This window comes from Bos taurus, chromosome 11, assembly GCF_002263795.3.
Source record: "Bos taurus isolate L1 Dominette 01449 registration number 42190680 breed Hereford chromosome 11, ARS-UCD2.0, whole genome shotgun sequence".
Lineage (NCBI taxonomy): Eukaryota > Metazoa > Chordata > Mammalia > Artiodactyla > Bovidae > Bos > Bos taurus.
Window position 1 is genome coordinate 104,200,355 of NC_037338.1, and position 15,575 is coordinate 104,215,929.

Below are 15,575 nucleotides of genomic sequence, written 5' to 3' on the forward strand. Positions count from 1 at the left end.
TCTTACCCAGCATTGGGGAGTTTTCCAATGAGTCAGCTTTTCACATCAGATGACCAAAATACTGGAGTTTCAACTTCAGCATCAGTCCTTCCAACTAGTATTCAGAGTTGATTTCCCTTAAGATTGACCGTTTTGATCTCCTTGCAGTCCAAGAGACTCTCAGAAGTCTTCTCCAGCACCACAGTTTAAAGGCATCAATTCTATACATAGGGTTAGCCAAAAAGATCATTCAGGTTTTGCAATAAAATCTTACAGGAAAACCTTTGGCCAACCCAATACATATATGTATGATCTGAACACACGTGACTTCATTAAAGAAGATATAGAGATGTCAAAAAAAAGTTCATGAAAAATGTTCATCATTAGTCATTAGAGAAATGTACGTTAAAATCACAGTAAAAGAAATTTCCTGACGGCCCAGTGGTTGGGACGCTGCACTTTTACTGCCAAGGATGCTGGTTCAATCCCTAGTCGGGGAACTAAGATCCCACCAACCATGTGGTGAGGCTGAAAAATAAATTAATTAAAATTAAAAAGAAATCATTTTCAAGTATAAAATAACACCACAGTAATATACTGTTATATATCTACTAGAATTTAAAAGGTCAATAATACCAAATGATGGTGAGGCTATGAAGCAACCGAAACTCTCTGTGATAACCTAGACGAGTGAGAGATGGGAGAGAGGCTCGAGAGGGAGGGGACAGGCATGTACCTATGATTGATTCACGTTGATGTGTGGCAGAAACCAACACAATATTGTAAAGCAATTATCCTTCAATTAAAAATAAATAAATTAAAAAAATTTTTTTAAGAAATTCTCATATGCTTGTGTGGGGGGGTTGTAGTATTACCCAACTGCTCTGAAAAAGTTAGGCATTTCCTACCAGATGACCCAGCCTTTCCAGCAGAAATGAAAGCGTGTGCGCACAAAGACTGATGCAGCAGCTTTATTTGTCACAGCGAAGAATTCAAATGTCCATCAACAGATGGAAGGATATGCAAATCGATGTGTGCCTGCACCACAGCAGAAAGAACGAACTGGATACACAGATCTGCGTGGAGGATTTGCAAAATAATGAGAGGCCAGATGAGGAGGAGTCATTACTGTACAGTTGCCTGTATATGAAATTCTGGAAGATGCACAGTAGTCTATAGGGACAGAAAGGGGGCTCTGGCTTGTGTGGCAGGGGTGGGCAAGGTGGAACGGGGCACAGAAGGGCAAGAGGAAACTGTAATGGTGACAGGTTCATCTGTTACCCCAATTGGGGCGATAGCTTCACGGAGGTACACAGATGTTACACGTTTATCCAACAGCACACTCTGAATACGTGTAGCTTGTTGTTGCTGGGTTTTAGTCGCTAAGTCATGTCCGACTCTTTGGGACCCCGTGGACTGTAGCCCACCAGGCTCTTCTGTCCACAGAATTCTCCAGGCAAGAAAACTGGAGTGGGGTGCCATTTCCTTCTCCAGGGGATCTCCCAGACCCAGGGATGGAACCCTCAATTATGTCAATTATTCCTGAAGCTGTTTTAAAAATAAAAACAATGAAGCCACAGCGAGGTCCCGCTTCTCACCATCAGATGGAGAAAAGACCAGCGATGATGGACGCTCTGCGGGAGGGACTGAGTGGACTGCGTGGACCGCACCTGCTCACGCCTCGGTGTGGCACTTTCTCAAGGCAGGGTAGGAGCCGGGAGAAGGGCGAGCAGGCATATCACCCTTAAGAGGGTGAAAACTGACCCTTGGGGTGCAAAAAACCTTGGACATCAATGATGTGTGGCCTTCCAAAGCTTAACCTGACTCAATAGTGAAGTCGCTCAGTCGTGTCCAACTCTTTGCGACCCCATGGACCGTAACCTACCAGGCTCTTCTGTCCATGGGATTTTCCAGGCAAGAGTACTGGAGTGGGGTGCCATTTCCTCAATAAGATCTTCTAAAATATTTTCCATTACAGTGCCATAGCTGTGTGTGTGGAGGTGGGGGGCGAGCGAGAAACACCGCTGTAGAGAGTAGAGAGGGTAGAACCCACAACGAAGGCAGATGAGACAGTACCTGCCCAGAGGCAGATTCAGCAAGTGACCTTGCAGATTCAGTTCTGAGCAGCTACAGGGCAGAGGAAGCTGCACACGAGTAGAGTGACTGGTAGGCTTGGTATGTGAGGGCAAAGGACCAGTAGCAACCCAAGGGTTCCTCTGGGGCGGGGCTGTGCTGATTAAATTGGCTTTGGTGTGTCCAACAAAGCATACTGTACAACCGTCAAAAAAAATGCGGTTGGAATTTATAAGTCGTGCTTCAAGCAAAGTACAGAACAGTGCAAGTAATATTCTACCCATTGTGCAAGAAAAGAGGGTGGAAAGGACATGTAATCATATTAACTTACATTTACATTAAAAAAAAACCTAAAAGGCAGCAGCAAGGAGATCCAACCAGTCCATCCTAAAGGGGATCAGTCCTGGGTGTTCACTGGAAGGACTGATGCTGAAGCTCAAACTCCAATACTTTGGCACCTGATGTGAAGAGCCGACTCATTTGAAAAGACCCTGATGCTGGGAAAGATTGAAGGCAGGAGGAGAAGGGGACGACAGAGGGTGAGATGGCTGGATGGCCTAACCAACTCAATGGACATGGGTTTGGGTGGACTCCGGGAGTTGGTGATGGACAGGGAGGCCTGGCATGCTGTGGTTCATGGGGTCACAAAAAGTCGGACACGACTGAGCGACTGAACTGAATGGATGAACTGAAAAGGCAGCACAAGAAATAAATGCAAAATGTGCATAAAGAGCAGGGGAGCAGTATTCGCGGTGGCCAGGTGGACGTGACGTATAGTTTATCTCCTGAAGAATCATTGTTATTTTTTAACCAGGTAATGTACAATGTGTTAGTCGCTCAGCCGTGTCTGACTCTCTGTGACCCCATGGATTGCAGCTCGCCAGGCTTCTCTGTCCATGAGATTCTCCAGGCAAGAATACTGGAGTGGGTTGCCATCTCCTTCTCCAAATATACAATAATGACATTAAATAAGCATGTAAATAAACCAGAATAACATGTCACTTTTTAAATCCTGGAGAGGAGAAAAGCCCAAGTTTGACAAAAGATTTTCTTAATAGCCCTAAATGGAGGCAAATAAATATGACCCAATGAAGTGCTATGCATGGTTAAAAAGAACCACAGACAAAGTCAAAAGAAACCAAAACGGAGAAAAAAATGTTTACAACTCATGTCGTAGAAAAATCCTAATTCCCTTAATAATACCTCCTATGACTTAATAAATATAAGCAATTGTTGAATTTTTTTCAGGGGCAAAGTGTGTGAAATGACAATGCATGTTGAAAGGCATTCAGCCTCATGATAGGAAGGGTGGGCAGATAAAGATTGTTTGAGACTCCAGTTCTCACCCACCGGGTGAGCAATGGGGTGTTGGCTGTGCCCTGGTAATAAGGTGTGTGCAGGACCAGGTGAGCAGGAACAAAGGCCGTGGCCAGAGCAGGGGTGCGGCAGAATGTGACGTGTGTACATCGCTTACATTCTTCTTTTGACTTGTCTGCCTCTGGCGCCCCTCCCTTTTCATCTGAGCATCTCTTTAGAGAAAATCTTGGAAAAGAAAATCCTCTATTCCTGAGCCCTCCAACCCTTCTCCAGAGTCTTCTTAACCCTCACTAGCCAGCCTTTCACCCTGCACCTCACTGAAGCTTCCCTACACAAAGCCTCCAAGAGTCTCAGCTCCCTAATCCGATGTCTTCGTCCTTGTCTGAGTTAACGCATCAGCTGCAGTTGAACTCTTTGGGCTATTTCCCTTCGCTCTTCCTCGCCATGTAGCATGAGAACTGGAGGCTCCAGGCATGGTCCTGGGCTCCCTCCTGCACCCGCACTCACCACCCAGGGGCTCCTAGAGCATTAAATATCATACCTATGCTGATGACCCTGCATATCTGCAGCCTTCACCGCTCTGTGGACCTGCGGACCAGGAAACTGGAATGGCCATCCCCACTGAGGGCACATCAACCTTATCATGGCCAAACAGGACGTACAGGTCCCCATCACCACACCTCCAAGGGGCACGCTTCCTGTCTGAGGATAGGGCATCACCATGCACATAAAGGTCCAAGACTGAGACTCCCTGGTGGTCTAGGGGTTACGAATCCGCCTTCCAGTGCGGGGGACGGGGGTTTAGTCCATGGCTGGAGAACTAAGGTCCCAGAGGTCATTATTACTGTTTAGTCGCTAAGTAGTATCTGTCTCTTTCTCGAGCGCATGGACTGTAGCCCGCCAGGCTCCTCTGTCCATGGGATTTCCCAGGCAAGAATACTGGAGTGGGTTGCCATTTCCTTCTCCAAGGGGTCTTCCCGATCTAGGGATTGCACCCACATCTCCTGCATTGGCAGGAAGATTCTTTACCACTGAGCCCCACATGCCACAGGGCAATTAAACCCACGAGTCACAACTGGAGAGAAGCCCATGCACCCCAACGAAAGATCCCTCGTGCCACGAGGAAGACCCTGTGTGTCACAACTAAGACTCGACACAGCCAAAAATAAATAAACGTTAAGAAAAGTCTGAGGCTGGGAATTCCCCAACGATCCAGTGGCTAAGACTCGGAGCTTTTGCTGCTGGCCCCAAGTCCGAGCCCTGGTTGGTGGCCATAAAACAAAACAAAAAAACCCGAGGCATCTTTAACTCTTCCTTTTCCTGAATTCAGTTCACCGTCTCACTGTGTCAGTTCCAACTTCAAGATGTATCCCTGGTCATGTGGGAAAAGGTATGGCAGTTCTTCAAAAAAATCAAACATATAATTCTTTATCATCCAGCAAGTCTGCTCATGGGTATATACCCCAAAAGAGGTAAAAGCAGAGACTCAGACAGATATTTGGACACTGGTGTTCACAGCAGAATTATTCACAAGAGCCGAAACGAAGACACACCCCAACATCCATCGATGGATAAAAAAACCGTGGGGCATCAGTACTGTGGAATTCGAGCCAGCCTTACAAAGGCTTGGCATGAGATGCAACAGGATCTTCTCTGGTGGCTTAGACGGTAAAGAATCTGCCCGCAATGCAGGGGACCCAGGTTCGATCCCTGGGTTGGGAAGATGCCCTGGAGAAAGAAATGGCAACCCACTCCAGTATTCTTGCTTGGAAAATCCCATGGACAGAGGAGCCTGATGGGCTACAGTCCATGGGGTGGCAAAGAGTCGGACACGACTGAGCGACTAACACTATCCCTTTCGTGAGATACAATGTGGATGGACTTCAGGGACATCATGCCAAGTGGAGCAAGCCAGTCACCAGGGGCAAATCCTGTAGTTTCCCACTTCTCTGAGGTCCCTAGAGGAGTCACATCCTTAGAGGCAGAAAGTAGGTGGTAGGGGTCAGGGGCCGGGGCTGGGATGGAGCATAGAGTTTCCACTTGGGAAGATGAGACGTTCTGGAGACGGTGGTGGTGATGGCTGCATAATGTACTTAACGTCACAGGAATGTACACTTAAACGTGGTTTAGATGGTAAGTTTCTTGTTATGTATATATTACCACAATAATTCTTAAAAAAAAAAAAAAGTGGGCCGACAAATGGGGTGGGCTTGGAGGCTCATTTCCTGCCGCTGATGGGGCTCAGTGGCCCAGGCGAGCTGACGGGAGGGTGGGCTGAAGGTGGGTCCCGTCCAGCAAAGCCACATCCCGACCTCGAGGTTCCCCTGTTGGCATCTCCCCCGGCCCCATGCAGGATGGCTGGGGGCGTCGGGACACGTGTTCTGACTCTCTTCTCGTCCCTTCTCTCAATGGTGTTTGGCACACAGGTCTGGATGGAATCTTCTCGGCCCACACCTTGTACTGTTCAGCTGCCCAGTGGCTCGGAGCTGGAAGCTGGTCTGGGTTCCTGGCACTTCCCAGCTGACTTCCTGAGCCCCCCGACTCCTCACCCACCTCTGAAACAGAGCGGGCTGCACAGGTGAACCTCAAATGACTGTTCTGAGGCAAAGTGCAAGAAGCTCTCCTGTGCTCCCACAAAGGCATAGGGCTACCAGCTCAGGACGGGGAAGTGAGCCCAGAAGGTGGGGTGCAGTGAGGTGAGCTGGACCAGAGAGAGGAGGAGAGGCCGGATGATGGAAGAGACCATGGAAGGCTCCTGGCGTTGGAGGATCCAGGGAGCCTGGAAGCTGGGCCGCCAGGCCCCAGGGTTGGACTGGATATGGCACTTGGGCACGACAACAAGCAAGCTGTCATGGTGTTTGTCCTGAGTCGCACGTCCAGGGAGGGAGAGGGTGTGGGGATGGAGTAGGGAAGAGGTCTCGAAGGCTGCACTTCCCCGACAGGTTCTTGAAATCTGTGCCCTGACACCGCCAAACCACACCCAGAGGTGTCCCGGGGCTGCTGCCGACAGGTCAAGTGAGATGAACAAAGAACACTTTATCAACCACTAACCAAGGAAGCCAGAGATTTTTAACTTCAAATATTCAAAGCAAGATCAAACCAGTCAATCCTAAAGGAAAGCAATCCTGAATATTCATTGGAAGGACTGATGCTTCCAGTACTTTGGAGCCGACTCGTTGGAAAAGACCTTGATGCTAAGGCAAGATTGAGGGCAGGAGGAGAAGGGGACGACAGAGGATAACATGGCTGGATGGCATCACTGACTCAATGGACGTAAGTTTGAGCAAGCTCCAGGAGGTGGTGAGGGACAGGGAGGCCTGGCAGGCTGCCGTCTATGGGATCAAAAAGTCAGACTTGACTTGCTGACTGAACAACGACAGCAATTCACAGGGCCTCAGGTGTCCCCTAGGCCACCCTGAACTTCCTCCTTGGAAACAGTGCTCCTCCTTTCTTAGTGCTCAGGCGAGGGGAGGAAATAGAGGGCTTTGCAGAGGAGAGTATGGGCATCACCGTCCCCCAAGAATTCATTACAGGAGCTCCAGCCAGGGAGGAACTTTCCATAGAAGGAACAGCTTTGCCCAAAGTCATGTAGAACTCCTGGCAATGTCAGGGCTCAGATCCAGGCCAGGGTGACCATCTGCCTGGCTTGCATGAGGCCAGTGGAGTCCCTGTTCAGACTAAATGTCTGAACAAGGAGTGAAAGAAAGTAAAAGTGTCAGTCACTCTGTTGTGTCCGACTCTTTGGGACCCCATGGACTCTAGCCCGCCAGGCTCCTCTGTCTGTGGGATTCTCCAGGCAAGAATACTGGAGTGGGTTGCCGTTTCCTTCTCCAGGGGATCTTCCTGACCCAGGGATCAAACCCAGGCCTCCCGAATTGAGGGCAGACTCTTTATTGTCTGAGCCCCCAGGGAATCCAAGGGAGCGTGGATGATGCTCCCAATCTCATAGGTAAGAAGGAAATTCAGAGGACACCCTGACTCTCTTCTGATAACAGCCTGCTGGTAAACGTCTCCAGGATGGATTTCATTTCTAGAAGCGTTTTTAGTTGCAGGTTAATCAATACAGAAGGATCCTCTTCTAAGTCAGAAGAAACATCTCTGGGATGTATCCCTAAAAATTGGACATTTTAAAAATAGATGGGCAGAAAAGGAAAAAAAACTTGAAGTCTACTGTGATTGCCTGGCATTTAGATAAGTTGGGGCTATGGAGGAAAATGACCTGAATATGGGTCTCTAAATTACAGTACTATCTTGCAATTGGATCTTTACTGTTGTAAGATGGGAAGATGAACTGAGGTTCTATATGTCCAAGACTTCATGGTCCTTTACCAATACCCCACTCTGTGTGTCTCCTGTAGTGAAAAGCCTGGGGAGTCGGAAAGCACTCCCAACATGTTAGGTGAACTCCTTCTAACCCTCTCCAATCTTTCCCCTGCTTCTCCGGAGCCACCTGCTTCCCCAGATCCCTCTGACCAACCTCTCACCCCACCTATGTTCCTTTATAGTCTCCATTACCCCTGGAGGGAGAGACTAGTCCCTCGGGGTGATTCATAATGGGACTTCCTATAAGCCAGAGTCGGGAATAGGATGTCCTCTTCAGGAAGTTGGTGAAGGACAGGGAGGCCTGGCGTGTTGCAGTCCATGGGGTCACAAAGAGCCGGACACGACTGAGCGACTGAGCTGAACTAACTTAGGGAAGTGGCAAAGGGCAAAAGGACATCTAATCAGAGGACATGTACCCTTCTCTTTGACTTAACCCCATGTAAACAGTGACTGAGCCCGTTTTCAGAAGACCTAGTAAGTTTGTTGAAAGGTTTCAGGCCCTAACTCTGGCCTGTAACTTGGAAGGGTGTCCAAATAGTCTTATCTACTTGCTGTACCCTTGAGGAAAAACAGAGAGCCTGGGCGGCAGCCCAGGGGTACCGGGAGCCAGCATGGGAGTTCCCACCCATGACAAAGGACATGCGGAGAGGCCTGATATGCAAAGGCGAGTCAGGACTCGAGGGCCCCCCGGATCTGCCTGAGCGTCTACCCCAAAACCAGAATCTGTCTGTTTTACTATTTTACGACTTTCTTTTTTTTTTTTTTAACTATTTTACGACTTTCACCAACTCCTCTGACATTAACGGGGGGCTATCCCCGATCACCTTTTCTTTGAAGAAAATCAACTTAAAGCTCTAGTTAATTAGCCTCCTGGGCATATTAAGAGTATTTCAATCCAAACCCCTCAGATGGCTCTCTAACTTGCCTGACAGGTTTACCCGGATGGAATGACGGGAAGCTTAAGATATTCAAATAGTATAGAGAAATTGTTAGAATGGAACTAGCAGAATATTTCATTGTTGAGCCAATGCTCGCCACATCCCCTATATTGTGTATATTAATTAATATAGTTGGTATACAGAAGAAGTAAGTAGTGGCCTTGGTGCTAACAACCTTAGACCCTTAAGGTAATAAATTCTTTCCTTGCTGTGAGCTCACTGCACCTTTGTCCTATAGGAATGCAACTTTATCTAACACTTTCAAAGGATGGCGCCAAACTTTAAAATAATTACTCTTAGAAAAAACAAGTTTTCTGGTTAACTAACCTTTATCGGGACAAAGACTCCTAAAATGTTAATAGGCCTTCTGGCCAGAAGATGATGTAAATCACCTAAAGCATTTGTACACGATAAGTTTGCAGAAAAGAAAGCCTGGTCTCGATAAGGATCAAAGACTGCTGACTTTGCACGATTTCACACCCCCTGTTATCCTCTATGCACAACTTAAGGTATATAAGCTCCCTTTGAAAATAAAGCTACTGGGCCTTGCTCACCGAAGCTTGGTCTCCCCACGTTGTTCTTTCTTGCTTCCTTTTCTCTCCTTTTCTCCTCTGTTCTTCCTTCAGGATGGCTGATTCGGAGCGTGGGGGCTCTCTGAGACCACTTACCTGCCTGGGCTTCTAAGACGCACTCCAGAAGGTGCCTAAGGTGGGGCACCTTCAGCTATTCAAGAGGGCGCCTGCGGCCTCCGTGGTCAGAGCAAGTTCGGTGTCACGAACTTTATTGGTTTCCCACATAAACCAGTCAGGTCAAGCCTCTGTCTCTTTCTCCTTTTAACTATCCTTTAGCCAATGCCGTCCTCCTGAGGATATCCCTGGATCCAACCGGGGCTGGACCCCGGGACAGGGACACACTGACGAGGACCGACCCGAACGTTCTGATGTGGGTGGGGACGCGGTCTCACGTCGGGAATCCTGAGGGCATTGCAGTTCCTGGGAACGGACAGAAGCCGGCGAACACTTGCTACGGTGTGTACAGAAGAATGAGAAAGTGCATCAAAAAGTCAGTTAACTATGAAAAGGCTAAAGGAGCAACCCAAGAAGGAAAAAGAAAATTCAGCCCTCTTTCAGGGATGGCCTGTGGTTTTTAAAAAAAAAATCTACTGACCTCGATCCATCCACTCCTGAGGGGTCAGTCCCTGCTGGGACAACATTTTATCAGCCATCCTGCCCCTGATAGCAGGCGGAGACTCCAAAAGTTACAATTCGGCCCACAAACCCCGATGCCCCAGCTCCTAGAGAGACCTCTGGGCTATTTAATAATCCAGATCACACCGAGGAGGAAGAGAGAACCTGGCGTGCAAACAGGCTGGCCAGGGCCCGAGCTAAACTGACGGCCACGCTGTTAGCCATGCAGCCTCAGGACAACCCAAGGGGGCCACGGAAGTCCAACCGTCCTCCTGGAGGTAAAACCAGCAGGGGTTATGCTTCAAATATCGGTCAACTGGCCACTGGGCCAAAAGTGCAAAAAAAAAAGACCCCCCTGGTCCCTGCCCAGTCTGTACACGGTCCTCGGAGGTGGGGCCATCCCCTCCCAGAGCGGGAGGGGCTCCCACTCCCCAGACAGCTGTGCTGGATGACTAAGGCCGCTTGGGGCTTCTGGTGACGCCCCTCAACAAGCTGTCTGTCTCCATCAAGAAGCCGTGGGTGGTCCTTGACGCGGCAGGTAAGAAGACTGACTTTTTAAATCAATACGGAGCCACTTACTCTGTCCTGACTTCTCCCTCTGGACCTCTTCCCTCTAAAACCTGCACAGTAACTGCTGTTGATGGAAAACCTTGAAGCAGTTGCTCCCCTGGGCCTCTCACTTGCCAATCGAACACACACTCTGTAGCTGTGCCTGAGCTTCCTACCCACTACTGGAGAGGGAAGTCGCTCAGTGTCCGACTCTGCGACCCCGTGGACTGTAGCCCACCAGGCTCCTCCGTCCACGGGATTTTCCAGGCAAGAGTACTGGAGTGGGGTGCCATTTCCTTTTCCAGAGGATTTTCCCGACCCAGGGGTTGAACCCGGGTCTCCCACATCGTAGGCAGACACTTTACTGTCTGAGCCACCAGGGAAGTTCTCCCCACTACTGGGGAGAGACCATAATATGGCTGCCTCTCAGCCATATGACAATTAGGAGACCCCAGGCAGCCCTTGTTCTTGACTCTGAATAAGAAAGATCACTCGCAAGAGCAAGATCCTATTCCCTGATGTTTGGGGCAAAAGAATCCTTGGGAAGTCCATAAATATCCAACCTGTAAAAATTAACCTTAAGCCAGAAGCCACTTATCCTAATAAGACATAAAGTTGGGAGCAAAAAAAAGTTTGCAACCCCTCACAGATAAATTCTTAAAACATGGCCTCTTAGTACCCCATCAGTCTCCACAGTGAACAAGTGTTAGTCTCTCAGTTGTGTCTGACTCTGCGACTCCATGGACGGTAGCCCGCCAGGCTCCTCTGTCTGTGGAATTCTCCAGGCAAGAATGCTGGAGTGGGTAGCCACTCCCTTCTCCGGTGGATCTTCCCAACCCAGATTCTTCACTGTCTGAGCCACCAGGGAAGCCCCGTGCAATATCCTAATTCTGCCCGTTGTTCAGTCAATGGGGGAATGTCGAATAGTACAAGACCTTAGAACTGTGCAAGGCAGGTGGTCCTTATCAGTCCCCCCGTGGCCCCTGAGTGGGTTGCCATTTCCTTCTCCAATGCATGAAAGTGAGAAGTGAAAGTGAAGTTTGTGTCTACTAGGCTCCAAAGTTTCAAGTAAGGCTCATGATGACTCAAGGAGTTCAACCCATTCCTGTGGAGGGTGGTTCAAGTCCCTGCAGGCCCTTGGCACAGTCAGCAAGGGACTTGTACACCTCTCGGGAAACCTAGGGTCTCCGGGAAGACCAGCAGGAAGAAGTTTCAGAAGGAGAGACCGCCGGTCCCTAACCCCTTACGAATAAGGGTGTAGAGTCTCTCAGTGGGAAGTGAGACAGGCTGGGACGCGGGAGACGACGCGGGACCCTTTTCTGCAATACTTGCCCCTGGACACACCTCTCCTCCAGCAACAAGACACAAAGAATTTCTATGGCACTAAAAATAACTTCATGCACGCACAGTTGGGGTAAATTCTGGACAAAAGATACAAAAAAAAAAAAAAAACAAACCAACCCTTAGTTATCACCTCAGAAAAGCCAGGAACAAAAGCAGGGGATTGGGAACAAAAGCAGGGGATTGGGAGCAAAAGCAGGGTAGCCCGCATGCACCCTGCTCACAATAGCACCTGAGGGGTGGGCGAACCAGCCCTGCAGTCCCACGCCTGGACACACCCCTACCCTCAGCCCACAAAAGGAACAAGCCTGCCCACCCCCCACACCCCCAGTAAGCAAGCAAGCAAGGGAATCTGTTACTTCTCACTACCCTCTGCTGCCGCAGACCCCCCAGTAAAACCTTGCCTGAACTTCTCTGGCCTCTGGTCAATCTCTACTGTCCGGCCTCTGGTCAATTTCTGTTGACTGGGAAAGGCCGAGAGCCCTGGTTCCCGCGGCTCCCACGCACCACCCTCACAAGGGCCTCTCTGCTTGGGTCGTGAAGAGCAGACTGAGGACACATGGCTTCAGGGAATCAGTACAAACTCGAGCCACTTGAGCCGGGAACACCCAGTGCGTCCTTCCCAGTCTGTTTGGGAAAAGGATTTCTTCCAGGAGCTCTACCCGGCAACCCAGCCTCAGCCAAGTCAGTCTGCCTCCTTCCATCAGTGAAAGAGAACTTCCGTGTCAACTGTCAGAAAAAAGAGGCGGCCGTGCACCCTGGTCTTCCGAGAGAGTGTGACCCCCAGGCACCCAGGGGCTCCCGTGAGCAGGCAGAGGACTGGGTCTTGCTCCCACTGACCCCTGAAGGACGGCGGGAGTCCCGCCTCCCTCCACTGTCTCCTCCTCGCATGTGGTGGCAGGCATCCCCTACGGCCAGTCCCCCCGACCTCCGGTCCCTGGAGCCAGGAGGGCGCAGAGAGAGGGATCCAGGTTGGTCCTGGTCGCCTCTCCGACCCTCCCAGCTTCCCACCAGGGCCGCCTCCTCCTGCTCTGGGTTGGCGGGTGGCCGGGAGGGCAGGGGAGACTTCCTAGGCGTCTGGAAAGCCCAGAGCCCCCAGGTCCCTCCCTACCTTCCTCCACCGGTCAAGTAAGGGGAGACTCCAGGAGCTGGGGTTTGACCGCAGCCCTGGTTAGTCCCCGGGAGAAGGGGACCCACAGAGCGGGTTTTCCCATTCATGCCTCGGACCGCTGCTCTGGCAGGTTCATTGCAACCGGCCCCAGATGAGGTGAATGAACAGTGCCTGGGTCGGCCCGGGACACACGCATACAAGAGTCAGGTCCCAGTGTCCTGGCCTGCCCCCAGGAGTGGCCCCCGGCTACAGGGTGCCCCGCCCCCCACCCCCAGCTGGAGCTTGGGTTGCACACCAGCGCCCCACTATCCTGCCTCGCACTGTGGGTGCTCACTGAGCTGGGCTCTGTGAAGGGGGCACATGAATGGCCCCGTGCGGGGGTCCTGAGGAGTCCAGGTGCCCGGCAGTCCCCTTGCCCGTAGAGACTGGGTTTTGCATGAGCAGTCACAGGGGCTGGGCGGGCCCACCCAGGGCTTAGGAGGGTGGGGATGAGAGCAGGCGGTTCCCAGAAGAGAGAGGAGTGGTTGCCAGGAAGCCACAGGGCGGGGCAGGAGAGGGCCAGGCTGAGCCTCCACCCCCACCCCGGGGGCATAGAGCACCCTAGCAGCACGCGGCCCCTTCCTCCTCCTCGCCCGCTCTGGTCCGTTCCCCTCTGCCTCTCGACCCCCAGACTCACAGGTGGCCTTGGTTGACGCTGGCTCGTTGCTTCGGGTTGGGGCTGGGCTGGGCTCTGCCATCCAGGAAACAGTCTGTGCCTTCAGAGCTTCCTTGCCCCTTGGCCAGCTCCTCCTTCCCTCCCTCACTCCCTCCCTGCTTCCTGCTCTGTCCCCGCCCCCACCAACCCCCCACTCCCCAGATGTCCTGGGTTCCAACTTCCCACACTGGGACTTCGAGAGACTTTGACCCGGGAGGGCCTTTGACCGGGCAGTCTTCACAGCAGAAGGAAGTCCTTCGGTGACCATCTGCTCCCTCCTCTGGGGCCCAGACAAAGTGGAGGAAAGAGAGAGCTCCGGAGATGCGCCTGTTGGGGGTGCTTCTACCTGGGGGAGACCTGGCTGTCGAATCAGGACAGCTGCCCTCAAGGGTCTGCCCTCCACCCTCCACCACCCTGGGCACGTCCAGGCTCCTCTGTCCGTGGAATTCCCCAGGCAAGAATACTGGAGTGGGTAGCCAGTCCCTTCTCCAGGGGATCTTTCCTGCCCAGGGACTGAACCCCGGTCTCCTGCATGGCAGGTGGATTCTCTACCTGTCTGAGCCAGCAGAGAAGCCCTACTTCCCTGAGAGCCATCACCATTCCTGCCGGCGACCACCCACCACACACATAAAGCCTTCTCTGCACCCATCTCCTGGTTCAGGACCGCCGGCTCTAACCCCGCTGGGCACGCTTGGCCAGATGGTCAGATCCCTTGAGAGGTGCCCACACCCCTGATCCTGGAGCCCTTGGCCCTCCCCACTCACCTCTGGGATCCATGGCTCCTGGGAGGACCTGCAAGCCAGGTGCTTGGAGATAGAGGCCGGGGATGGGAGGCTGCGGTCAGCGCAGCAGAAGCTGAAGGCAGCTTGGACCTCAGGCTCAGAGCCAGAGCTGAGGACTTAGGTCCAGCCCCTTCCCCAGGGCCAATCCTGCCTGTCCGTTCGGGGTGGGAGGAACCTCAGCAGCTCACCTGTTTGCCCAGATCTGCCCAGGGCCGCCAGCCAGGTCAGTCCCACGACGGAAACCAGACTTGTTGGCTGGATGCCCAAAGCTGGCTGCCCCCGTAGCTCGGGGGCAGTGACTTGCCCACACCTCAGATCACAGAGGGGCCCCGGGGGCCGCTCCCCCTGCTCGCAGGGCCAAGCCCTGCCCCGCGCTCTGGCCCTCAAGCCCAGCGAGGGGTGCGAGTGGTGGACCCCCGCTTGCCTCTCCCCCCCCCGCCCCCTTCGCCGTCTCTCCACCCTGGGGACTGCTTTTCTCAAACACCTGTTGTCTCACCCGCCTGACGCTGAACAGCCCGGAGGCCCTGGACACTCGCTGGGCTCCGTCATCCTCTCTGGAGGGAAGCTTCTGGCCCCAGAGAATCCCAGCATTCAGGGGTAAAGGGGAGCTTCAGTGAAGTTGTCCCTGTGTCTCCTGGGGAGGTCCATCTGGGGAGCGGGAACCCCAGGCCGGTGGGCCTCATTCAAAAGTCCAACACGGCCCAGCTCACCAGCTCAGAGAGGGGCAGAGGAGACGGCAGCCCTCTCTCTGCCCCCTCCCCCAGCTCACGCTTCGTGTGCCGGTGCCCGCCTGCCCGCCTGCCCGCCCGGCCGAGGGAGGGGGACGAGGGAACCAGGCTGGATGGGGAGCAGCCTCCTGAGTAGCGGCTCGCAGGCTCATCCTACAACCTGGACGCTGTCTCCTCTCCAGCTTCCATCCCTGGGTGCCGGCCACTGGGGAAGGAGGAGAGGGTCCTTGCACCAGCATCCCAAGGGCAGGTCCTAGCCTTTGCCGAGCTGGGGCTGCGGGAGCCACAGGAAAACAATGAAGTCGTGCTATTTGCAGCAAATGGATGGACCCAGAGATGGTCACACTAAGCGAAGTAAGTCAGAGAAGAACAAATATCATATGACCTCACTTCTATGTGGAATCTGAAAAAGTGATACAGATGAAGTTCTTTACAAAGCAGAAATAAACTCACAGACATAGAAAACAAATTTATGGTTCCCAAAGGGGAAAGGATGGGAGAGGGATAAATTAGGAGTCTGAGGCTAACATACACACACTACTGTATATAAAAG

The 15,575-nt window shown here is 52.1% G+C and overlaps 1 protein-coding gene across 8 annotated transcripts in view; it reads right to left on the reverse strand.

Moving 5' to 3' along the window:
* Positions 1 to 14,471, reverse strand: part of ABO (ABO, alpha 1-3-N-acetylgalactosaminyltransferase and alpha 1-3-galactosyltransferase) — a 37,996-nt gene extending 23,525 nt beyond the window's left edge. For 2 of the 8 annotated variants that reach the window (XM_024998588.2, XM_024998586.2), the window contains exon 1: positions 13,495 to 13,577. In XM_024998588.2, coding sequence (XP_024854356.1) covers positions 13,495 to 13,555 — 61 coding nt within the window. In that variant the 5' untranslated portion in view covers positions 13,556 to 13,577. 8 annotated transcript variants of the gene reach the window in all.
* Between the last annotated feature and the right edge of the window lie 1,104 nt (positions 14,472 to 15,575).